General features: G+C 36.0%; 2 protein-coding genes across 3 annotated transcripts; one reads left to right on the top strand and one right to left on the bottom strand.

Annotated features, from left to right (window-relative positions):
• Nucleotides 1-220: 220 nt before the first annotated feature.
• On the bottom strand, nucleotides 221-13,504 carry NSL1 (NSL1 component of MIS12 kinetochore complex). The gene is made up of 6 exons (XM_070948841.1): nucleotides 13,214-13,504; nucleotides 10,811-10,886; nucleotides 8,164-8,294; nucleotides 5,481-5,532; nucleotides 1,324-1,391; nucleotides 221-570 (listed from the first exon to the last, which is right to left on the bottom strand). The coding sequence occupies exons 1-6, from the start codon at nucleotides 13,502-13,504 to the stop codon at nucleotides 295-297; spliced, it is 894 nt and encodes a 297-aa protein (XP_070804942.1). The 3' UTR covers nucleotides 221-294.
• A 73-nt stretch (nucleotides 13,505-13,577) lies between these two features.
• Nucleotides 13,578-25,495, top strand: TATDN3 (TatD DNase domain containing 3). 2 transcript variants are annotated; one of them, XM_070948853.1, is made up of 10 exons: nucleotides 13,578-13,646; nucleotides 15,384-15,416; nucleotides 16,474-16,547; nucleotides 17,715-17,799; nucleotides 18,855-18,917; nucleotides 20,038-20,147; nucleotides 20,911-20,966; nucleotides 22,187-22,299; nucleotides 23,029-23,109; nucleotides 25,272-25,495. In XM_070948853.1, exons 1-10 carry the CDS (start codon nucleotides 13,596-13,598, stop codon nucleotides 25,413-25,415), a joined length of 810 nt encoding a protein of 269 aa, XP_070804954.1. In that variant the 5' UTR covers nucleotides 13,578-13,595; the 3' UTR covers nucleotides 25,416-25,495. The 2 variants fall into 2 exon arrangements, with proteins under 2 accessions (XP_070804954.1, XP_070804963.1); XM_070948862.1 differs by having other exon boundaries at nucleotides 23,032-23,109.
• The last annotated feature ends 1,134 nt before the right edge of the window (nucleotides 25,496-26,629 follow it).

Here is a 26,629-nt window from a genome sequence, read left to right on the forward strand (position 1 = left end):
TTACCATTAAAGCAATTAAGCATTAAAGCAATCATAAACAAGTCAGTCCTTGTAGAAGATCATTCTGCTGTAATATATTGTAAGCAAATTTAGTTTCAAAGAAAAATGTTCAGATTTAATAATACGCTTAAGTATTTTACAGAGTAGCCATATAAAGAGATCCAGTATCCAACTTTATCACTATCAAACAAAATTTGTTTGGTTATATGGATTCCAGGGGATCACTAAGGATGCTATATAAACAACAACAAAAAATATTAGAAAACTGAATGCAATGATCTCTTCAAAAAATGTTCATGTATCATGACTAAGTTTTCTTTGTCGGAGTGGGTAGCGTCTCTGTGGAGAACATGATGATCTCTTTATTTTGAGTAGAACAGAATTACTGATAGCAGTTTGTGAAGGTATAACTTCCACTTGTGATGTAAGGTTTTTGACATCGTTTTTATTCTCTTTTTTAACTTCAGAGACAAACATGATTTCTTGATGGAGTCTGCACTGTTCCAAAGTTTGTTGTAAAGACAACGCTTTTGAGAAGCCTTCTGCTTTTTCCACAAGGGATGACAGGGACTGGAGATGGCAGGACAAAACAAAACAAAACAAAACAATTCCAGGTTATTCAAATTGAGCTATTATATATCCTGGGAGTACTAGAATTCCTAAGCCGCTTTAATGAATTCTAGCAATACTACATTAAACATCAATTCAGATGTGATATGTATTGCAAACATTCCTTAAAACCACTTTGTAATTTCAATACACATTTAAAAGGACTGAAGTTGTAGATTCTATTGAGAGTTGTAGATTCAAAACATACCTACTGTAGATGATTCTATTGGTAAGTACAGCAGACAAATTCTGAATAGATCTATTCAGTTGAAAAATATGAGACTCCTATAGTCTTTTTCTTAAAATAGTTAATGAATCAGGTTTTCACAAGTGTCCTATACCATTGCTTAACAGTAAGTTAATGTTAGGAATTTGTAAAACTATGCATTCCCTGAAAACCTGAAAATTGATATTTGGAGATTGGACTCTATATAGGACATCATCAACCATTTCCTATCTTGGAAAATAAACTTCTGGAAAGACACAAACCTTTCTAGAACTAGCATATCATTGCATTCCAGAGAATAGTAAAACATTTTGGAATGTGTAATTTTTCACAGTTATATTTCCAGCTTATGAATGCTACTAATTGGACCAGACTTTGTTGTACTTACAACTATCTTATGTCAGTTATTAATGCATTTGCAACTGACCCATTATGTAAATTAATCAACTAAATCTAGATACAACCCATTATATCTTTAGAAATCTCACCTTAAATGATTCTCCAGTATGTCTAGACATAGTTTTTGTTGAAAGTCTCAGTTCTACCATAGACTGATCTGGGGAAAAAAAGATTCATGTATTCTCTTAGAACATAAACCAAGAAAAATATCAATCTGCTGCATTGTAATGTAAAAGAGAGAGAAAAGGAGGAATGATATAGTATCATGGGCAATCTACTATTCCAAAGAGGCTATTTTATTCAACATTTAAAAAGAAAGGTTTCAAAATGTAAAAAAGTACAAATGTTTTGTGGACAATGTTACTTCATTCTGCAATTTACTACAAATTTATATTTGATAAGGAACTATATACTACGACATTCAATGCGTTAAATATACAATCACTTCTGAAATACACAAAACTAAAAATAAACCCTTTTCCTATCACATCTATAACTACTCAGATGATATAGTGAGATTCTAAGGAAACTCACGAGATACTTCATTCAAAATCCATATTCAGCATGCAACTCAATTTACCATTGCTTTAGATTGGTCATATCTCCTCCTAACCTAAACCATACAGTGTTGCAAAGGGTGACAGAAAAATAGCTGAATAAACCAATCAGAACTTCTTTGAAGAAATGAATAATTACACTATAAAACAAACAGAAAAACAATAGCAGACTTGTAAATTAACATTGCTTTCTAGGATTTCACAGTCTCTAACCCGCCAGCTTCCCCCACAAATTACTAAAACTTCTAATATGTATGGCTGGATAAATAAAAGCTCTTGTGTATTGCAATTTCATAGTATTTTTAAACAAAGCTATACAAAGGAGCAAAAATCTTCAAGTTGTTATTAATTATCCCATTTTAGCTTAATATTTATTTTAAAACTATATTTTAAAACAGACTTTCTGACAGAAACCTCTGAAATTAAACTCTTTCACATATATATTTATACTGTCGTAAGCTATTTATCTCCTATTCTTCCATGGACAAATTTTTCATCACTATTGTATCTAATGTCATAAATGCTGATTTCCAGTAATTCAACAGACATGTCTTTTCTTTTTGCAGCTCCTAAACCCTAATAATCAGAATTCTGAGAGGGAAATTCCTAGAATTATTTAATACAAAACTGCATAAACCTTAGATTAATCTATCTGGAAAATACTGTGTTGCATTCAGAACTATACAGTCTATCAAATCCACTTCAGTAATGAAGAACAGTAAATAGTAGTTGTAATTATAATCTCTATTAGAAGAGATGATATAAAGTGCAGGTAGTCCTCGATTTACGACAATTGAACCCAGAATTTATGTTGCTAAATGAGAAATTTGTTAAGTGAGTTTTGTCCCATTTTACAACTTTACTTGCCACATTTGTTAAGTGAATCACTGCAGTTGTTAAATTAGTAACATGGTTATTAAGTGAATCTGGCTTCCCCATTGACTTTGCTTGTCAGAAGGTCGCAAAAGTTGGTCACATGACCCTGGGACACTGCAACCATCATAAATATGAACCAATTGTCAAGCTTCCAAATGTAAATCATGTGAGGCCACAGTGAACTTTCAAGCTTTCTCTTTATATTTCTTAAAAATCACCCGTACGAAATTGTCTGCTTCTATACTACTACAATATGCAGTAAATATATGAGCTAGAGGAGTGTATAGGTCAACACATGTCTTCTAAAAACTTCACAATACAATATTTTCCAGGAAGAGGGAGGAATAATCAAGTAAGTAAATTTCTAAGTTACCGGTATCTAAGTCTTTCCAAGTATTTGTATCCTAGGACCAATCTACATGTTAAGCGAAATACAAATTCACAAAATCTGCTTTGACTCAAAAGTAACCTTTCTCAACTCAAAAAATTTGGGAAATCACTTTTCAGATAAAGACAAATGAGTACACATTCAAGCAGTGTATCTTGAGCAATGTTAGGTCCTAGGAAGGCAATGGCAAATCACTTCTGAAATCTTGCCAAGAAAACTGTAAGGACTAGTTCAGACAGCCACCAGGAGTCAAAGGCACAATCCAGTCTCTCCAAAAAACCCCTGCAAGTTTCTTCGCCGGCTATAGTTGTTTCTTCCTTCTATAAGTATCTTGTTTATTTTGCAGGAAGACCCTCACAGTAGAATTGCAACTTGGCTGAACAGGATTTTTCCTCCCAAATTTTGAATTCAAAATTTTTATAAGCTGAAAAAATTCACTGCTGTGAGATGTAGCCATATCAATTATTCCAAATAAATATGCAGACAAATAACCCTAGGGCCACACCAAATATTTACTTTGAGCCCTTTAAACTTTGTTGGTGACTATACAGTCCCCCCTTCAGCCAATATCAGTAAAAGCAAAAATTTGCAAATAGTGGCATTTAGTACTGCTTTTTGCAGGTACAATTAAAATGTACCTAATAAAAAAAAAGTTAAAGCTAGAAACAAATATAATGGAAAGCCTCTAGGACCATGCAGTTCTTCGCCTGCTAGTTTTACTGATCCTAGGGTGGTGTTTTCCCATATATCTTCACTGTTCTTGTTTCCTGATTTGCTTTCCCGAGCATCTGTGTAATGCTCCAGCTTTTGCTCTTTCAATCTCTTTCCTAAATCTAATTTCTATTTTCCTACTGTAACCAACCTTAAGTAATTGCAATCCAGCAATTGGGTGACCATGGGCCAGTCACTCTTTCTCAGCCCTAGGAGAAAGGGCTCAGCCCTATCCAAAACATTGCATAGAAAACTTCAGAGACTTGTCCAGGTATTTGCCAGGAGTCAACACTGACTCAGAGGTACATTAAAAAACGAGTCCAAATATAAAAATAAAAATCTTGACTCTCTTTACATTTGCTACCTTTTATATTAAAAACTCATCGAGCTGAGAACTGTCCTCTTGAACTTTCTAAAACTTAATGAAAACTGAAAGTATTATAACAGTAATAAATTCTTTCTGGATGACTTATGGTCAACTTGACTGAACTTGGACAAGTTATTGCCCTTTACTTCTGCATTCCATCTGTAAAATAGGAATAATGGGAAGAGTTACAGCATACTATGTATTGTAAAATCAGTACAAAACAACTGCTTGCAGGTTTTTCCAAGGTCAATTAACTTCATTTGAAAAGAAACTAGATTATTCCAATCAATCTCCCCCAGCAATCCTTATAAATATGTTTGCCCTGATAGACTCTTACATTATTGTACATCAGAGAAGTATTTAAAAAACTAGATGTTTACAATGCTTCAAAAACATGGGAAATGAAATAAGGAAATGAAAGCATATTAATTCTATCTTTCGTTTCTGGTGACTGTAGTTATTGCACAGATTGTGCAAATAAATTAATTCACCATGTATTTGCACAATGTTTTCCTAAACATTATTTCCACTTTAGATTTTTTTTAAAATTGTGATTGATCAGATAGTTTTACTTTATAGTCCAACCAATGTGTGGAACTTGTGGTACAAATTTGTATGCAATAATTCTTCATTGCAAATAAATTACCATAAGCAATGTTTTCAAGTTAGAAGAAATGCTGCCTGAAGACAAGTTAAACTTGATAGTAAAATGCCTTATTTGCCTTAATAAGTGTGCGATTAGTGATTCATATGTTATGCTAAAAATAAAATTAGAGATATGGTTGGTGTTTTTACTATTTTTTACTGCTATATTTGACCTACTCCACATTTTCATAGCCTTATCATAACATGCATTCTTACTAGTAGCATCTAATAAAATGATATCGTTTACTGCGTGTTATAAAGCAATAAAATTAATATTGAGCAGAATTAAGTTCAGCCTATTGTCCCAGTTTCTTATGTGGTCCTTTGGGAAAATTAATTGCCACTTCTAGTCTAAACACTATGGCATGGAAGGTGGTAGAATTTAAACCATAAACATTATATGGCATTCTGTTTTTTTCCTGCAAAGCAATGGATCCAAAACCATAGGTTTTTTAAAAAATCTTAAGTAGTTTTTTTTTTTTTTTAGACTCAGGGTTGTGTGAAAGCATGACTGGCATGCTGTCTAGTCCACAAAAACGTATGTCATATGAATAAGCTAAGTTATAAGGTATTTGGTTTTGGTCTTGGTGATGAATCAAGAGAGGTCCACTCTGGAAAAGAACAAGGAGTTATGGAGTGTTTAGAAGATACAATTGCCAAATTCTATGAAAAGAAATGAAGCATATCATTTCAGAAAATTACCTTGAGAAGGTTCCACTTTTATGTCTTGACAATTCACAAAAGGTTGATAGCCCTAAACAGACAGACAAATGCATTTAAAATCTCTTTCTTTTGTTCGCATGATAACTTCTAAAATGTGACTTAATTTGTGGTTAAAACGTTTGAATCTTAAGCAAATAAAAATTGTTATCCATATATATGTAATACATCTCAGTAAAAGCAGTCATTATTTGATTTGTAAATTTAGCATAAGCAGGTTTTGCTGTCTCATCCCATACAGTCCTGTATAGGGTTTCCTGCTTAAACAGGGGGTTGGATTAGAAGACCTCCAAATCCCTTCCAACCCTGTTATTCTGTTAAGTCCTCACTGATCTTACAGTGACCTTCTGAAGTTACGGTGCTAAACAAGGGGCACTTATAGCAGGTCTTTGTAGTTGTGACCACTGCAGTGTCCCTACGATAATGGGATAGCAATTTGAGTGCTTGGCAACTGGCTCACAATTATGATGTTGCAGCAGCCCACAGTCATCCATGACTTTCACTGCTGGCTTTTGGCAAATGGAATCAACAGGGAAGCTGACAGGAGGTTGTAAAAGGCAATCATATGACTACAGGATGCTGTGTGACCACTTAGGATTCTCCTAACAGTGGCAACTGGGACTGCTGTCATAAGTTACAATCGCACTGTTTAGTGACAAAGTTCCCAGTCCCAATTAGTGCTAGTAAGGGAGGAATACCTGTAGTAACTAGATGAGTTAAATGCTGTTATTACAATATATTTTATATTCTAATCTGAATAATCAATTTTCTGTATTATCTAACTTTACAGCAATTTGGATGACTAATAAAACAGTGCCCCCTGCTGCAAGATGTAGGATAAGGTAGATTTCTTATTTTAAACGTTCAGACTTTTATTAAAAAAATTTATCAGTGACTGTAACCGAACAGTCACTTCTCCCGTCTTACTGGTTTCCTGAAAATGTTTTACAGATATTTTTCTTTTACTCAAAACCTTTTTTTTGGAGTTCTGTATTTTGTATTTTAATCTTGTTTGAAGCAAAATAAATATATATTTAAGAAAAACCTGCAAAGCAAGTGTTCTCAAATATGCAACTTTGTGCCCTCAGAAAGCCAGTAAAACAAAACTAGAATGAGTATCTGCCCCAAAACAAACAGCACATAGGGAGAAAATGCTAGAAGGCACCTATACACATATACACATATATGTCTTAGCTACAGATTATAAAAAGAGCAATAAAAAGCAGAAGAAAGGTTTTATTTTTTAAAAAATAACAATTCAGATAGTGGAGGACATGCTGCTATAGAGGATGTCACTTGGTAAATGTTCAATGGAGTACAGCCTGCCAAGTACAGAGATTCTGGTCCTGGGACAAGAAGTAAGATCCGGAAGAAAATGTTGGACTGACTTGAAAGAGTGTGGAAAGACCAGGAGGAGAGATTGTGATGTGTGTTTGAAGATTCAGAAGTGAAACAGTGGGACTATGTGAATTAATGCCTTTGTTTGTTAGCAAACTGCTGGGAGAACTTATGGGCATTATAGTCTCAATAATTGAGGTAAGGAGGGGAGGAAAAAAACATAATAGAGTACAAATGAACAGTGAAAGAAAAAGGGAGGAAAGCTAACTGGTTAAGATTTATTATTGTATCATCTTATGTACATACTGATTTTGTAAACATTTTCACTTGTATAACACTAGATCCCACTACTTTATTAGCATAGAAATCATGTCCTGCTTAAAATCACTCACGCCTTGGTTATCTTTCATATGGATAACTGTAATACTTTCTACATGGGGATGCAACATGTGTCTTTGTAAGCACTTATGTGCACCCCTTGATCGGGCTATATTATACTTCTCCCTGTGGGTTATATTAGTTGCCAGTTTGCTTCTGGGTATAATTCAAGGGTTATCTTGGACTGCTTCTCTCTCCAATTATGACTTATTCCATCAGGTCTGGCAGGAGGGAAACGCTTTGGTCCTGTCAGCCAATGAGTATTGTCTGGAAGAGCTAAGAATTTTTGCAAGGTCCTGAAAACATGGTTTTGCCAAAAGACATGGAGAGTGAGCTAGAGCCTGTGCAGTGGCTGCATTTAATGCTATGGATGGTTGTGGTCAACATAAACGTGTGTGTGTGTGTGTGTGTGTGTGTGTGTACCCATGTTTTCCCGAAAATAAGACCCTGTCTTATTTTTTTTTGAACCCTGAAATAAGCGCTTGGCCTTATTGCCATGCGCTCAAAAACCCAATTCAGTTTATTATCAGGGGATGTCTTATTTTGGGGAAAACAGGGTACACACACACACACATGCATACATACATGTTTGTAAACCCAGAATCATGTATTAAAAGGAGTGGCTATATAAAACTAACAGTGTCCACAATAAAATTATTTAAGTATTGGCTGTATATGTGTCTATATCAGCTCCTATCCTGAACCTCTCTCCAATAAGCATCTTTTTTAAAGCTTTAAGTAAGTAGGCATATATATTTCCCTGCATCACAATAATTTATAATAGATTTTAGTGATCACAACATTACCTCACCTTAGTAACATATTAAACTAGACTCCTACACTATAATCTGGTATTCATAGACATCTGTTACTGCAGTAAGCAAATCATTATCTGATTCGCTCAAAGTAAATATTTTCACCCAATGACTTAAGAATTCAAATTACTCACCAACAATTTTTGTTGCATTTTAATGCCTTTAACAACATTTATTTGCATTTTTCTAGGATATTGATTACGCTTGGAAGCCACTTCCACAATTAATTCATCAAGCTGGTCTTCAAGGAGTTTAATATCTGTGTCTATTTTACAACAAAAATAGAAATGTTTAATATTTGAAAAGTATAGTATGTGGATTTATTTTTAACTTCAGTTGGCATAGAAAAAGATACATATATATCATTATCTTGACCAGGTATATATGAAAGTATAAAGGGAAAAGATTTATTACAGTAAAATTTTTATTCATTATTAAAATTAAAATTGTGAAACAAATTTGAATTTATTTGTTAAATGACAAACTGTATGATAAACCCATAAAAAGCCAACTAACACAAAAGCAAACCAACTAATGATTTACTGCATTGAAACCGTAAGAATTAACTGTTTAATAAAATTTTGTTAAGAAATTATTGCTTGGAAACAGACTAATTTCTTGACATAAATCATTTTAACTGAAAAAGAAACAAAGAATCATGTGCAACAAACTGACTGGAATTCTTATCCAAGTAAAAATAAAAATACAGATATAGGTAGTCCTGTACCTTAATGACCACAATTGGTAATGGAATCTCAGTCATTGAGCAAAGTGGTCATTAAGTGAAATGCCTATGTGACTGCTTCATTCAATGACTGCAATTCCTGCACTTCCACTTGCAGTTATTAACCCATCTCCTAGGTCGTTAAGAAGAGCGAGTGAAAGGTCTGCTTTCTGGCAGATGAAATCCATCAGAAGGCAACTCTTTGGCTCTCAAATGTTCCTGCAGCCAGCTGAAGGATTTCAGCTCCCCTCACTGCGGGGGGAGGGGGAAATGCTTTGGTAGGCTATGGTGCTGAAATCTTCAGTATCTCGCTCTGTTCCTGCTGGCCATGGAAGACTTAAACTCCATTCTGTTCCTTCTGCTTGCAACCATCTCTGCCGGTATCAGCATTGACTTTCTGGGGAAGTCAGCAGAGAAGATTGCAAATGGTGTTCACATTTTGGGGTGCTTGGCAAGTGGTCATAAATGTGAACCAGTTACAAAGTGTCCAAAATGGGATCACTCGACCAAAGGAGGGGGTGGTGTAGGGATTTCACCACTGGGGTGGTGAGACATTTTATGACAGGTGAAAGCGTCTTATGGGTAATAAAGCACTCTTTCCAAGCTTGTTGTAACTTTAAACAGTAATTAAACGACCTGGCATAAATCAGGGATTACCTATATTGGTACTATGTTACTAAGTATTTTGAAAAGCCTCAATGGTTAAATATGAGTTACTTTAAAAAAATTCTGGAGAAAGAAGTTTGTCCAAAACTCACAAAATAACCACTATACCACACCATTCATTCATCTTTCTATATGAGACATTTAAAATTTAAAAACATATACACACTCATTATTTAAGTTTGCTTGGTACCTTGAAATAAGGACACCCCTCTCCAAAAGTGCATATATCTAAGTATTCAGTTTCATAAAAATATATGTTCACATCGGGAATTCCAAACATTCCTCAGTTCCTCAAAATTGTTTTAAATTATAAGCATAATTGTTATTGAGTATGGATAACAGATATGGGCTGCAAAAATCTAACCAGGTGTTAAGAAATATAGAATGGTGTACTGGTTTGCCACCATCTAATAATCTGGTAAGAATTTTTTTTTTAGTGCCTTTGAGCCAGTGTTTACTCCTGGCAACTGCCTGGACAAGCCCTTACAATTTTCTTGGCAAGATTTCAAAGTGGTTTACTTCTTTCCTAGGGCTGGAGAGAGAATGACTGGCCCAAGGTCACCCAGCTGTCCTTGGTCTAAGGCAGGATTAGAACTCATTATCTCTTAGTTTTTAGCCTTGTATTTTAACCATGATACCAAACTGGCACTGTATAATTCATAACTGCTACTTAAAATAAAATAGCAAATTAAAAAAAAAAGAATCAATAATTCAACTGAAATGAAATATAGTACAACTTTTCTACAAATGCTCTGTTATTAATTCACATCATTCTAGACTACTAGAGAGTGTTATATAATTATAAACTGTCATCTACAAATTATAACAAGCCAACAGATGGCAGTAGCAGACCCTTTAATCTGAGATGACAGGAAAATAACAGAAAATATTTTTGCATATAAAGTATATGATCTATTATGTTACAATCTCCTCACTATAAATGGAGGTTTCTCCTATACTGTATCTTTAACTAATATTTTTAAACCAGACTAATATTGCAAGGAATTGTACTACAAAAGGGACTGAGTAATTCTGTTCACAATAAAATATAGGTAGCCCTCGATTTACGACTACAACTGAGCCCAAAATTTCTGTTGTTAAGTGAAATATTTGTTAAGTGAGTTTTGCATTTTACGACCTTTCTTGCATAATTGTTAAGTGAATCATTGCAGTTGATAAATTAGTAATATGGTTGTTAATTGAATCTGGATTCCCCATTGACTTTGCTGGTCAATAAGTCACATTTTTCAGTGCTGTTGTAACTTTAAACGGTCACTAAGTGTACCATTGTAAGTCGAGGACCACCTGTAATTTCTTATGCATAAGATTTTCCAACAGTATTTGTCAAGACCTTGCATATTAACTCTAAAGATGCTTTTAAATTAATATACCATTTTGAAGATCTGATGATTCCTGCCACAGCTGCCCATTAACAGTGATATTCTCTTGTACAGCTGTTTCAAAGTTCTATACAAAATGAACAAATATATATACAGATAAGAATATATAATGTAAGCATTCTTAAAAAGATACCTTTAAATGCCAATACTGGATCACAAAATGGAAAAGCAAGGAATGACATTGATAAACAGCATTCTGACAAAGCATATCCATTCAACAAAACATGTCCACAATATTTACAAGCACAATGATGTTCTCATGTTGATAGATATATTGCAAGATAGTTTCCAACCTTCAGCACATTCCAACATTCGGCAACAAGGCTTCAAACATTTTGCATGACAATGTACAGAATTATGGGGAATAAATGCTCATTACAGATACTAGTACTTTCATAAGAAGAAATGAATGCAAAATTCAACTCTATTAATATATAGTCACAAATACCTGGAAAAAAAACCCCTCTATGTTGCTAAACAGAACACTCAAGGCAAATTAATGGATGTAATAAATCCACTCCCCCTTTCTGAAACAAATTGGCTAGTTCAGAATTGTTCTTTATCTACAGAAAGATACTATTAATTTCTATCAAGGGAATAATTGCAAAGAACCTTTGACTTCTCTTGTCTGTTTTCACAATTAATTTTACCAGCTAAAAGAAAAGTTTTTTCACAAAAAATAAGAGAAGGGAAACTCTGACATGTGCTCTAGAGAAAGTACATCCTAACTGGTAGACAGTCCCTAGCACTCAATTGTCAGAAATTTTTGGGGTTTTTTGCATGCAAAGCTAGAGACAGAGTCATTATCAATCTGAAAATCAGTCCTTTTCAGATCTTTTTGAACTCATTAGATGACCACAATCAAGCCAGTCTTGACGTATACTATGCAGAGCGTACTAGTTTACTTTATTTACTATCATAATTACAAAATCTAAATAAACTTACTAAGGGAAGATCTCAGGGTTTCCAAGCATAACATAACAAACACATTTCAAAATTTTAGGAAAAAAACTTTGCATGGCAAATACATGTAAATACATTACACAAGAGCAACTTTCCCTAACAGAATGATCTGCAGAGTTTTATTTATTCAATTATTGGCTGTTTTAGTGCCAAAGCTTCATTTTAAATACTATTAATAACTTTTAAAGATATTAGCACATAGTTACCAGTCTAGCTTAGTTTCTATTGGCTATTTCTGATACAGTTTTTTTAAAAAATTAAGATCAGCGTCAGAAATGTCAACTTCTACAACAATTTCTGCACTAATTGTGAAATCTCTTCAGGGATGCTTAGCAACCTTCCTCTTGAATCTTTGTTATGTATGTAAACAATGCGTTTCTTCTTATGAAAATACTTGTTTCTATTGCTTCCATATTGCTTTTCAATGTTTTTACAACTAATAGTTATTTGCTTTTCCTACCTTCACAGAAAAAATATCACAAATAAATAAAATGGTTTGCTATCATACTGTATTTAAAAATCAGCAACATTTATGTTACATTTATAATTTCTGGGGTTTAAGGATGAAAAGTGGTTAGGACTGTATCATACAGCACATATAGGTGGGAGAGAAAATATAAGGTTCTAGATGGTTTCTGATAGTTATGCTAATTTTAGAATTTATATGACAGCTTGTCTGTGCTTCTGACTTAAAAAATACATGAATCGGAAATGTCCTCTTTTCCCTTCTCATCCAAGAAGCTTCTTCAGCTCTCCTTCTTCAGAAAAAGAAGCTTCTTGGATGAGAAGCAAAAGAAAACCTTCAAAGAAAAACCAGAAATCCAGTTGCCTCTTGAAAAAAAGCACCTTTGGGTGCACAGTCCTAACTATGCAGTCTTGTTTGGCTGGCTGTACCAAAATCAGAGAGTTATAAAAGTACAAATGACAGATTTAATCACTCCTCTGTAGAATTTGTATCAGCAGCTTCTTGGGCAGGTCTGAAGTTTCTGTGTTGACACAGCAAGAACGTTCTTTTGTTGTGCCTTTTTAATGATGGTTCTAATATTAGGTGTCCATTTCAAATCCGATGAGAATATAGAACGCTGGATTATAGAAGTCCAGTTGCCTCATGATTTAGGGCAGGGCTCTCCAAACTTGGCAACTTTAAGACTTGTGGACTTCAACTCCCAGAGTTCCTCAGCCAGCTTTGCTGGCTGAGGAACTCTGGGAATTGAAGTCCACAAGTCTTAAAGTTGCCAAGTTTCGAGACCCCTGATTTAGGGCAAAGAATTAATCCCTATTCAACCAAACAACGCCCCGCAATCAATTCAATATTTATTTAAAATCTCCATCTGCTAGAAATGACCTTCATGAAAAGCAATTCAGATAAACCTGCCGCCATCCCTCCTCAGCAGCCCAACTCTCACCCCGGTCGAGCCCTTTCAGCCTTACCCAAAGCGCTTCCCCCATTGCCTGTTCCAAGTTCTCGCTCTCCACAGCCTGACCGGCTCCGAGTCTGCGCACGAAAGGTCTGCAGTGATCCAGCAACTCGGACGTCCGTCGGCGCGAAAGGCACTGCACTCGGGGCTCCTGACGCGGCTGGGGAGGACAAGCCGCCGCAGCCGCGGCCTCGGCCGCGGCCGGCGGCAGCGCCTCCATCTCGGCTGCCCGTTTCCCGCTCTCTTTTTCAAAGCCGTTCTGACTTTCCCGCCCAAACCGGAAGTAGAAGCAAGCGATCCTCATTTAACGCTTTGCCATCCCCCTGACGGTGGAATCCAGAAATAGGTCCGGGTAGAAACAGCAACTGGGACAACTGCAGTTCCGAGTTGCCAGGATGGGAGCGGTGGATTGTCACTGCCATCTCGCGGCACCCGAATTTCAAAGGGTAAGTGGGTTTGGATGAAAAGGGGGAGAGGGGGAGGAAATACCAAAATCCTTACTGAAAGCTCTTATTTAGTCACCTTCAACCTTTGCAAAAGAATCGCGAGTTTTCTTCATCTGGAAATATTGTTATTTAAGGGTTAGGAAGGATTTAGGTTACTGTTTGATATGGCAATGTCTGCCCGAACTTGCCGTGTGACATTTATTTATTTATTCAATTTCTATACCCGCCCATCTCAGTCAATGAATCTGGGCACTTGCAATTCAAAACGAAAATGATTATTAGGTGAAAATATATATGTTGGTCCTATCAGGGGAGAATACACCAAGGATTTCCCCAAAGATTGCAAAGATTTGTGGATCCTCTGGTTATACTATGGAGCAGTGGTGAAATCCAATTTTTTTTTACTACCGGTTCTGTGGGTGTAGCTTGGTGGTGTGGCTCGGTGGGCGTGGCAGGAGAAAGATACTGCAAAATTTCCATTCCCACCTCACTCCAAGGGAAGGATACTGCAAAATGTCTTTTCCCACCCCATTCTGGGGCCAGCCAGAGGTGGTATTTGCCAGTTCTCCAAACTACTCAAAATTTCCGCTATTGGTTATCCAGAACCTGCTGGATTTCACCCCTGCTATGGAGGCATATCTTCCTGACTCTACTTAGGGCTGATAAGACTGCAGAAATCTGAATCACTTGTAAATGGATACAGTGAATAATGAAAGCAACAGAAGAACATGAGCCGAGGTGGCGCAGTGGTTAGGGTGCAGTAGTGCAGATACTTCAGCTGACTGCTAGTTCAGCAGATCAGCGGATCAAATCTCATTGGCTCAAGGTTGACTCAGCCTTCCATCCTTCCGAGGTGGGTAAAATGAGGACCCAGATTGTTGGGGGCAATATGCTATTTTGTATACTGTCTTTGGTGTAAGCTGCCCAGAGTCCTCGGAAAGTGGGTGGCATAGAAATATGACTAATAAATAAATAAGAAGAATCTATAAAAGTTCTAGCCAAACTATGCCAGCGTATCTGGATAAAGACACAGTAGTCAACAGATTGGAAGAGGTCAATCTACATTCCAATACCAAAGAAAAGAGTTTACAGGTAGTCCTCGACTTACGACCACATTTGAGCCCAAAATTTATGTTGCTAAATGAAACATTTGTTAAGTGAGTTTGACCTATTTTACAACTTTTCTTTGCACAGTTGTTAATTGAATCATTGCATTCGTTAAATTAATAACATGGTTGTTAAGTGAATCTGGATTCCCCATTGACTTTACTTGTCAGAAGGTCACAAAAGCTGATCACATGACCACAGGACACTTCAACCATCATAAATATGAACCACTTGCTAAGCATCTGAATGTTAATCATGTGACCATGGGGATGCTGCAAAGGTCGTAAGTGTGAAAAACGGTCATAATCACTTTTTTCAGTGCCATTGTAACTTTGAACGGCCACTAAATGAACTGTTGTAAGTTGAGGACTACCTGTATTATGTTTCCTTTTTTCTCCTTTTGGGGGGTGTTTTTACAATATTTATTCTTTTTAATGTATTTTCTGTATTATGCTTTTGTATCTATTTTATCTGTTCGTAATAAAAATCATGGGGGAAAAAAGAAAGAAATGTTAGGCTGCATTACTCTTTATAGGTAGAAAGAAAAGCATGCTGAATCATGGCCATGGCAAATATGCTATGCTTAAACACAGTGATCTGCCAGCATAATAACATTTTAACCTTTTCCAGGACATTGAAAGTGTATTGGAAGATGCCAAAAAGGTTTGTAATATTTTTTACTTTAATAGTTTCCCTTTATCAAACTCTAGAAAGAATGGATGCAATAAGGTTTCCTGCCTTGGGTAGTGGGTTGGACTTGTTAGGATATGGTTTGAGCCTAACAAGTTATCCAGGCAATATATGTGTTCTGTGACTTTAACATAAATATGTATTGTGTGACTTTAAAGTTTTACTGCTGATTCATTGTAATGCTGAGTCATGCTGTAATTAGATAATCACTGGTTGTAAATGTATTTAAGAAAGGTACTGTAAAGTATTCAGTTGATATGCTACCATAGTGTGTGGAGTTGCTATCATTGTGCTATCATCGTTGGATGGATCTGCTACCATTGTGGTTTGTGAACCAGAGTGAGTTTGTTATTCTAACCAACTACTGTTTGTGTGGTAAGAAGAGTTTTTGTATCACTGGACTGATTTAACTGGCAAAGACTTGGATTGATTTAAAGACTATGAGATTGTTTTTTCACTATAAAGTAAACTTTTGATAAACCAGTTTGCACATCTCTTATTCATTGCTCTCAGCAACGTTTCTCTGTGCTCTACACTCTGCTGATTGGTAACACAACAACAATATCCTTAACAGGACTAGAAGACCTTCAAGGTTCCTTCCAGCCCTATACTTCTATGATTCTTTCCTGAGAACTCCCAAGTGTCAGAAGGCCTTTTTTGAAAATTGAAAAATGGATTGCATGGGTGGAAACTGTTTACGGATGACGCAAATTACCAAAATTGGAACTTCTATGGTTTAAGGAAGTTTCAGAAAGGAAGTGTTTCTCCATCTCCTTTCCTCAGCTGTTTTCTTTTCAGCAGAATGAACCTGCAGATCTATATGCAGGTTTTGTGAGACAGTCAGAATTGCCACAGAAATAATGTGAGATGCAGAACTTTCCTTTTGTAAACTTTCTGTACACATATTACTTTAGAATCAAGTCATTGTACCATAATTTAAATGTGGGAATAATATTTTTGGATAGATTTACTTTGGAACAGTTTTGTGATTTACTGCTTTTAATTCTATCTAATTTATTTCCTGTTTCAGTCTAATGTTTTGGCCCTGGTGGTAGTTGCTGAACATTCTGGAGATTTCACAAAAATTATTCAACTTTCAGAAAGGTACTAATGTTTCCAGTCTGTACTGAATGGGATGAAAATAGTTACAATTTAGGATTTAAAGAATTAACCAGTTAGGTATATCCATTTAACAGGCTTTTGGAATAAACATCTTCATTTGCACTTCTATCGTGCTTCTTTTAGTTTCCAAATTAAATTGAGCTATGCTGTTGTTCAATAAATATCTACATTCAGAGAAAATGTTTAAAATGTATTCAATATTTGGAGTATTTCTTTTGGAATATTAGATTCACCCACAGTATTTTACAATGAAATTTTAACAACTGGGTGTAATTTGATATAATGTGCAGGAGAACTTCCCAAGAATTCATTTAACATTGGAGACTAGCACTTAGTTGCACTGAGAGATCAATTGGTTTGTTACGGTCCTGAACGCGAAAGACAAGCCTATAAATGGAAAGAGTGCAACCTCTTTTTATAGATTTATGCAAATTGCAGCATACATTTAATCAATAATTGATTGGGATATGGCAATATCTGTGTTAATGAGAAGGTGGGAAAACGAGAATTAATACAGTGGCTTTTTTTGAGTTGTATGAAGGGATCTAAGCCTGTGCACGTTAACAGGTTATCTTTTTCTAGATGTTATCGAATGCTTGTGCTTTCCAGCTATCGCAGTATTTGAGTCCGCATTCCATTTGTATTTTATGGCTCAGCAGGGTCTTCTGTTTGGTTAATCTGGCATTGTGCTTTTTCCTTCATCCATTATTCAATATATACTGTATGAAACTTGAGATACTTTAACTCAGTGGTGTGCTGGAACGCTTGCAAGAGCCACCTGTTAAATTTTCTGGAATTTTGTGTGTTGTTTGAGAGTAGAGTTGAGCCACTATGCCTAATGTGCCGATCATCTGTTTTTCAGCTAGCAGTGAGGCACAGCACCAACAATGGAGCTAGCAGAATCAGTTCTTAAACATTTATCAATACACTCCTGCCTAGATTGATATTCTTTTGCACAAAACAGTTGTTTTCAGATGGTACTCAGAAAAGGAATGCATTGCAAATGTAAAAATTAGGAACAGAAAACTAATTTACTTTCTTTTATTTATTTTTTCTGAAATAAATATTGATTTATTTAACATTAATTTTAGTGATTCAGTGTAATATGCACCTGACTTATGCCATGCCTTAACAAATGCTTATGTCTAGGTATCCAGGGTTTATTTTTCCATGCTTGGGCATCCATCCAGTTCAAAGTATTCCAGATGGATGTGAACGCAGTGTTACTTTAAAGGTGACATAAAATAAAATTACAACTTTACGTTCTATACATTATTAAGTCTATATTGTGTCTTGATTTGTTATATATTTTTCAGTCTTTATTAAACTGTAGTCAGGAGTTCTTTAATCGTACAAATAAAGAATAAAGTTCAGTGAATAAAAACTTGCCTAAGTTCACAGAATAAATCCATTTGAGAATGGGACAACTTATTAAAAACAATCACATTTCTAAAATAAGTTTGGTTTAATCGAGTCACTGTATCAGTGAGATGGATGGCAAAAAAATCTAATAAATAAAGTAAGTAAAAACTAAATGCTAGACAAAAAAGAATAAGGCATATATTCATAGCTACCATCACAAAAGACTAAACATATACGGTAAATAAGAATATCTACAGTAGATACGGTACAGACATAAAAGCGTATCATTAAAATGCCCCTTATTGATTTATTTAGATCAGTTTTATGAGAGAAGTTTGCCTATTACAAGTCTTGTTGAGAATACTTATTAATGAAAGTTTAGAATTTCAAGTTTAAAAGTACAGTTCTAAGACACTTCTTGTAGAAGCAATGGGGCACATCTTATATCAATATTTTTATAAAGAGAACAAAGGAAGAAGCAATGTTTTCCATTACAAGTATAGTATATGAGTACTCAGGATTTAGATAGGAGTGTCCTATAGTGTGCCAGGAAGAAATCTTTGTGAACTTGGTTGATCCTCACATATATTTGAAAATAAAATTCAATCTTTATAAGACAAGATACAAGTTAGCTCCAGCTACATTTTGGTTCCATGCACAATACAAAGTTTTAATGTAGATTAAGATATTCAATATAGCAGTGCTTTCAATCTTTAAGAAGTGTGGACTTCTGTTTTTAACTATGCTTTTATAGTACTGTTGTTTTTATTTTAAACTGCCCAGAGTCACTTAAGTGAGATGGGCAGTGTAGAAATTTAATAGATAAATGAATAAATAGAAATCAAGAGAAATATGAAACTAAATGAGCAGAAGCAAACATGTACATTTACTTTAATATTCATTTCATCTTGTTAAATCTTTTTGCAGGATCTAGAAGAAGCATTCCCACTCATTGAGCTGTATCAGGATCATTTGCTGGCAATCGGGGAGGCAAGTAGAATCATCATAACATTTTTATTAGGTCTTTTTCATATGTAATTTTTCCTCTGCCAAAAGCAGTGTGTATCACTTAGAATTAAGCCCTAAAGAGTTGAATGAAATTTGCGTCTAGATAAAAGTTTCTAGGACACAATACTGCAACCCAACCTGTGGTGTTTATACATTACACAACTTTAGATTTAATTTTTGCAATACACTTACCTGGAATTAAATCCTATTGAATAAAATGGGCTTATACTAAATGGAAGCGGACTCACACAGAATTCTACAGACAGAATGGAAAGTAATATATCAATGTACAGTATGTCATGACAAAAACATCCCTGTATATTCCTTTCTGTATATAATTGTGTGTGTTTTGGAAACTGTGCAATTGTTGAAATATTTATATCTGTGAAAATACATACTAATTTATATATTTTGAATAGTTCAAATATATAATCATTTAAAATAAATAAAATGTATGTTACATCCCCATTACATATCTATGTAGTTATCATAAATGAATACATATGGATACGTATGGATTGCATAGTATTTGCAATATATCTAGGAAATATTTTCCATGTAAGAATTTTTTTCCATGTTGGAAATTATCTTTTTTTTTTTTTTTAATTTGATTTATATGCCGCCCTTCTCCGAAGACTCAGGGCGGCTTACAATGTGCTCAGCAATAGCCTTCATCCTTTTGTATATTTATACAAAGTCAGCTTATTGCCCCCACAACTGGGTCCTCATTTCACCTACCTTAGAAAGGATGGAAGGCTGAGTCAACCTTGAGCCTTGGCGAGATTCGAACCCTGCAGTAATTGCAGGCAGCTGGTCTTAATAACCAGCTTAATAACAGAGTGCCTTAAACCCCTGTACTACCAAGGCTCTTTAAACAACAAGCATCTTTTTGTTGCTTTTGATCTCACAGAACAGACATATTTTTTGTGGTAAGCTTCATTAACTATTTACATTCCTGAATAAATGATTAAAGATTGCAAGTGTTCCATAAATAATAATAATTATTTGATAGATGGAGATCCTTCTCTTTCTCCGGGAGGACAAATTTCCTCTAGTTTTTTCTCACAATCAAAACCCATCTTGTGTTTTTCCCCCCCTATAGATTGGTTTGGATTTTACTCCCAGATTTGCCAGCAGTGATGAACAGAAGGAAGGACAACGACAAGTCTTGATAAAACAAATTCAACTGGCAAAACAACTTGACTTACCTTTGTAGGTCACTTGTTGCAAAAATATAGCTGTTTTTATAAGTTATAGAATTAGAGTCTCTTTGCGATACTTAGTTTCTTTAAATGAACTTATTTTTCTAAAAATCTGATTGCATTTTGCATAGATCCTACGGTTAATTCATGTACTGTAATTATAATGCAACATATTGCATTATTGTATAATAGTTATATAGTGATTTCAAATGTTTTCAAACATTTTATTATTCTGTTTCATATCCTCCAATTGTAAAATCAACAATTCAACAAGACATCATATGTAAATTTTAGAAAACTTCAGGATGGGAATGATGTTCCATAGGGGCAGTGCCACAGAAGAGAAGGTGCATGCATGTTACATGGGATGGTTTCATGGAAGGGACTCTAAGCACACCCTTCCTTGTTATTGTGAGAACTCTTAGAGTTAGAGAATTCTAGATTTAACTGAACTGACTATGGCACCCATTTCCTATGGCACCGATGTGAAATGGGTGGCTATACAAACAAATTAGATGCTATGATAGAGAATAGACTCATCCCCAAATGTTTATTTTTTAAATATTGTGATATTTATTATAACTTTACTATAATAATTACCCTATACTTAAGTCCTAGTACAAATTAAAGGTAAATTAAAATATCTAGCTGAAATCCAAAAGCCTAGACATGCTGCAATCTCAGTCAGATATAGCTGGTTTATCTGACCCTGAACATCATGCTAGTTTTGCCAAAATCTCTTGCAGAGTTTTTGTTCTTTTTATTTATTCTAGAAATGTTCATTCCCGCTCAGCTGGAAGGCCAACGATTAACCTCTTAAAGGAACAAGGTATCATTTATTTTACTTAATGATTTAAGTTTGTTTAGCTTTCTTGTTAAAATATGTGTGCCCCTGATACGGGATCTCATCTCCATGGGAGTCTAAGTCAACTTTTCTTCTTTAGATGTTATATCAGAAATATGAGGAATATATCCCTAAGTAGTTGCTTACTCATCTGCTTTCACTGCAATTTTCAAAACCATGCTTTATTATCGGAAGAAGCACAGACATTTGAAAATCTGGGACTGTTACATTTTAGCAAGATTTGAGTATTGGCAGGATTTGTGATGAAATCCAAGGCCCTATTTAGCAGAAGAAACTGGAAGATCCCCAAATCTTGTCACATTTGCCACATTTTGAATTAATGTGTTTATTAGGGCTAGTTTGCCACATTTTGCAACAAATCATGTAGTATATCAGGTGTCAAACTGGCGGCCTATGGGCCGGATGCATCACATGCAGGTCACGCCTACCCCAGCTCCACAAAAGGAGAAAATGTGAACCGTCAAGTGACGCAACGTGACACAGCGAATTTGACACCTGTGTAGTATATCTTGCAGACTAAAGATAGAGCCCAAAGTCTAAAATTTCCTAACTACTCTAATGAGTATAATATGTATTCTAAAATTAAACAGCACTTCAATACAGATCATATGATATAAAATATTTTTTTGCAAATGGATTTCCCAAATTGAATACATATTTATTTTTGCCTTCGAATGATTTTTGCAAGAAATTCCTAGACCAGGGGTGTCAAATTCACAGCCCGTGGACCGGATGCATCACATGCTGGCCACGCCCACCCCCAGTTTAGCGAAAGGAAAAAAGTCCCGATACCTCATGTGATGACAATGTGATGACGTGAGTTTGATACCTCTGTCCTAGACTATTAGAAACAACCGCATTCTTGAATCACATAAACAATATGATAGGAAGTTGTGTGTCTGAATTTCTAGTTTTAGTAGCGCATCCTTCTGTAAGGAATTTAACAATAATTTCTGCCTTTGGATTATTGTCAGACAAGTTAAGCAATCGTGCAGAAAAATATAATATCACTATATGAAAAGGGAATACAGGTGATCTCACTTTACAAGAGGGCATTAAGCTGTTTCTGTTGCATAATATGGGTTTTGAAACTTCCTTGGTGTGTATTTGGCTGCATATGTTAGGTTCTGACATTATAATTCTACTGGTAATGTGACTTATTTCCCGACTATTGGGATACTCAGGTGCTGAGAAAGTGTTGCTCCATGCATTTGATGGCAAACCAAGTGTAGCAATGGAAGGAGTGAAGGCTGGATATTTTTTCTCTATCCCTCCCTCAATTGCAAGGAGTGAACAGGTAAGGATCAAGGAGCAAAGCCTTGAACAAAAGTTCTTTATTTATGGCATTGTGTAATACAAACCTAAATACATGTAAGCATACTTATGAACACATTCTAGGACAGGTAAAAAAGGTCTAAATCAATCTTGATTCTTGGCCACTACCTAAGCAAGTTCCTAGTTTTCTTGGCAACCATTTTGGAATAACTTGCCATTTCTTTCTTTCTTTCTCGGGCTGACTGGGTTGAGAGAGTGACTGGGCCAAAATTATCCAGCTAACCCCATCTCAAAGGTGGGATTAGAACTCATGGTCTGGTCTCTAGCTTGATGTCTTTTACATTTACAGTACATCAAATTAATTGTCAGTTATTAATTAACTGAAGAATTCAGTTCAATGAAATTGTATAGGTTCTCGTGTTTGAGCAGGGGGCTGGACTAGAAGATCTCCAAGGTCCCATCCAGCTCGCTCATTCTATTCTATTCTATTCATTGCTTAAACAAAAGAAGCAAGGTTTCTCAATGGATCTTGGATTTTTTCAATTTTTAAAAATCTGAATATACTGAAAAAGGGAATAAAAATTGTTTGGACTGTATAAGTATATAAGGACAAAATATTCGGCTTCTGGCAAGGTGCATCTTTCAATTGTTTATATGAAAATTATCAACTGATTAACAGCCTTTTGTTCAAAAGTTTGCCTTTCAGCTTAAAAGCTATAGATGTTAATTCCTTTCTGTGATTTCCTTTAAGAAGCAGAAACTTGTGAAACAGCTACCTCTAGAAAGCATTTGCTTGGAAACTGACTCACCTGCCCTAGGTCCTGAGAAACAGGTGAGGACCCATCAGTGATTCTATCTTGTCAAGTTCAGCAATAATACACACAGTGTAACAGTAGAATTTATTGTATCAATTGAAGTCTGTTAAAATGACAGACTAAATGACTATTAAAAAGACTCCCAAGTGTAAAGAAAGGGGGAGGTTATCTCAGTGAAATAAACTGCAGGTGTTGTTTGCCCAAAACTGGTGGACCAATGGAGCAGGGGTGAAATGCTCCTGGTTCGGACCGGATCGCCCGATCTGGTAGCGATGGCGGCGGGTGGTTCGGAGAATCGGTAGCAAAAATCCCTGCCCCCCCCATGCCCAGCTGAGCCGTACCATCATCAGAGGCTTTTTTTTTTTAACTTTTAAAAGCATTTTTTCTACCACCTCTTCCAACAAAAAAATGCTTTTAAAAGAAAAAAAAAGCCTCTGATGATCATGCGGCTCAGCTGGGATCATCAGAGGCTTTTCAAAGTATTTTTTTCTGCAACCTCTTGGCTGAAGAAGTGGTAAAAAAAATGCTTTGAAAAGTCTCTGACGATCCCAGCTGAGTTGCCTGATCGGCAGAGAGGTATTTTTAAAAAAATACCTCTCTGACGATCCCAGCTATAAAATACCTCTCTACCATCAGGCAACTCAGCTGGGATCATCAGAGAGGTATTTTTTAAAAAGCCTCTCTGACGATCCCAGCTGAGTTGCCTGATCGGCAGAGGCTTTTCAAAACATTAGAAAAAATGCTTTAAAAACTTAAAAAAAAAAACTTGGCCATGCCCACCCAGTCACATTACCCCCCCCCTACAAGCCACGCCCACAGAACCGGTAGTAACAAATTTTACATTTCACCCCTGCAATGGAGTGCTTGAGTGTGCCACCTAGTAGGAAATATGGAAATTGTTTCTAGGTTGTGATATTGTCTTTGCACATCTCAAACGCTGAAGTTATACCTATGCTACTCTGTTACTCGTGTTTGGACCAGAGATACATTCAGGTAATTTGTACTTATTTGCAAGTCTGAACATTGTGTTAGTGGTGCACAGGTTGTGCTTGGCACATTTGCTCAGAAGCAGCAGACTGTTGCAATTTAATTTTTCCACCTGATGTCTTAAGGGAGATCCCTTAAGGGAGGAAGATAAGAAGGAACTAAGTCATTAAGGAAACAAAGGAAAAATGTCATCTGAACGAGACAAAAGAAATTGAGCCTGAGCATGTGGGGAAGCCCCCAGATCTTATCAATAGCAATACCCAGACTTATAAATTAACAAGGCAAGAGTAGCTGGTAGTCTTTCAATCAACAAAGCAAAACAAGCAAAGCTTTGGGAGATAAAAGGGGTCCTGAAGCCTTCCCACTCTTTGGATCCAGACTTGGCAGCTTCGGTCTGAAGAACCAGTTCTGCCTAGTATTTGGTTGAAAGTGACTTGAGTGTACAAGTAGCTGTTTTCTAGGGCTTTGAGTGTGTGACTAAGTGACCATAAGTCATACTTGTAAGCACTTGTAGCACCCATGATCACTGTCTGTTGCCATTTTAGCACTGAAATTGGCCAAAACGATGAGTTTGTCACTGGTGGGGGGTTGTTTGGACAATCTGGTCCAGGTCCTTGTAAAAAGCTTCCTTGTCTTCACCTGGACTTGTGAGAGTTGCTGCATAGGTGCTGACAATGGTGATATACAAGGCTTGCTGAGAGAAAAGCAGAATTTCCTAATCTGTTCATTTATTCCAACTAGCCAGATGTTGTAGGACAGGCCATGTTTAGGGTACCTTTTCTAATATCCCTCATGTGAGGGTGGGTAGCATTATTCTAGGAGGGCTGCCCAGTCACCCTGGATGCTGCTGGACATCTCTGCTGTCTTGGTTACAGAAACAAATTTATTTATTTTATTTTATTTTATTTTTATTTTATTGAATGATCCAAGAGCTGGTCCAAGGGCCATTCATGTGTAGATTTATGACAGCAACTGCCAGTGATCATATCTACCTGTTCCTTTATCACACCTGCGTTACTGCAGGACTCAATCAATCAATTAGGTTTGGACTGAGAAGATTTGCAGATGAGTTGTAAATGAAAAAGAATTGCTCAATAGGAACCTGTTATATACTTTTATAAATGTTTATAAACTTTATAATTTTCTTTATCAAATTTTTAATAAATTTTATAAACTTGTAATTGCATTTCAGGTGAGAAATGAGCCAAAGAATATCTTCATTGCTGCAGAATACATTGCTAAAATAAAAGGAATTTCAGTGGAAGATGTTTTACAAATAACAACACAGAATTCACTGAAGGTCTTTCCTAAACTGAAAAACTTCCTCAGGATCTAGATGATGTTCTATAGTATTTGACATTAATTCAGATTATTTAAATATATGTAATTACATCAAATAAATATCTAATAGAAGAGCATATGTGTAGCTCAGAGTTGAACTGTGGAGTCCTTGGTGCTCTTTAAGCTTGGTTGTTTTCTTGCAGATGTTTTATTACCCAACCAGGTAACATCATCAGTACAAGTGAGTGTAGCTTGCTCCCTCTTTATACACAGTAGGTTTCTCTGGAGGCATGATAGCTCAACAGTTAAAAATGCTGAGCTTGTTAACGGGAAAGCTGACAGCCTGGGTTCAAGACTCAAGTGTCGCGCGATGAAGTAAGCTCCTTTTACTTTCCCCAGCTCCTGCCCACCTAGCAGTTTGAAAACATGCAAATGCAAGTAGATAAATAGGTACCATTTAGGTGGAAAGGTAACAGCATTCTGTGTGCCTTGGTGTATACTCATGCAAGCCACACATGACCACAGAAATGTCTTTGACAATGCTGCCTCCCATGGCTAAGAAACAGAAATGAGCACCACCCCCTAGATCAGCGGTTCTCAATCTGGGGGTCGCGACCCCTTTGGGGGTCGAACGGCCATTTTACAGGGGTCGCCAAAGCCTTCTCTCTCCCCCCACGCCTTCACTCACCCTCACCCTCTGCCTCTGTTGGGTCGCCGGTCGCTTACCCCACCCACTCCCAATCTATTGCTGAGTCCCAGCTGATGGCTAGAGGGAAAAAAAATGTTTAAATTCTTGCCACGGGGCTTCAAAGGGCCACCCTACAGCTGATCAGTGTTAAAAGAAAACAAATAAGTAGACCGGTGCCTGCAAAAATAGAAAAAAACAGCCCCTTTCAACTTAAGCATAGGTTAATTGCCATAAGTTGATTTGATCAGCGTCCCGACTCTCAGCTGATTTGCTCTCAGCTGTTTTGCAGAGGGCTCTGTTGCTAGCTAGCTGCAAAGAGGTAAATTTCTGGAGCAGATTTTTTTCCCCTAGCTATGCTGAAAAAGCGAAACTGAAAGTAAAGCAGGGTCTTTGCTGCAACGTGACAAAATGAGGCAGAGAGATTTTTTTTTTCTTTTTCCTCACCAAAAAAGGTAGGTGCAAAACTGCAAACAATGGGAAATTTAGGGCAAAAGAGGAGGTTCAAGATTTTAAAACACAAAAGAAAAAAAGCTCTATTTAACTAGGGAATTGTAATAATTGAGATACTATTAATTGTATAT

This window comes from Pituophis catenifer, unplaced genomic scaffold, assembly GCF_029215685.1.
Source record: "Pituophis catenifer annectens isolate HBS135680 unplaced genomic scaffold, rPitCat1.0.hap2 SCAF_1, whole genome shotgun sequence".
In the NCBI taxonomy this organism is placed as follows: Eukaryota; Metazoa; Chordata; class Lepidosauria; order Squamata; family Colubridae; genus Pituophis; species Pituophis catenifer.

Excerpts from the sequence above, each read along its gene's own strand:
- NSL1 (XM_070948841.1), bottom strand. The coding sequence starts at position 13,504 with ATGAGGATCGCTTGCTTCTACTTCCGGTTTGGGCGGGAAAGTCAGAAC. Across the intron at positions 10,887-13,213 it reads CAATGGGGGAAGCGCTTTGG|AACTTTGAAACAGCTGTACA; the intron begins GTAAGGCTGAAA and ends CATTTTGTATAG. Across the intron at positions 5,533-8,163 it reads AAATGCAACAAAAATTGTTG|GGCTATCAACCTTTTGTGAA; the intron begins GTGAGTAATTTG and ends CTGTCTGTTTAG.
- TATDN3 (XM_070948853.1), top strand. The coding sequence starts at position 13,596 with ATGGGAGCGGTGGATTGTCACTGCCATCTCGCGGCACCCGAATTTCAA. Across the intron at positions 15,417-16,473 it reads TATTGGAAGATGCCAAAAAG|TCTAATGTTTTGGCCCTGGT; the intron begins GTTTGTAATATT and ends TTCCTGTTTCAG. Across the intron at positions 20,967-22,186 it reads TAACCTCTTAAAGGAACAAG|GTGCTGAGAAAGTGTTGCTC; the intron begins GTATCATTTATT and ends TGGGATACTCAG.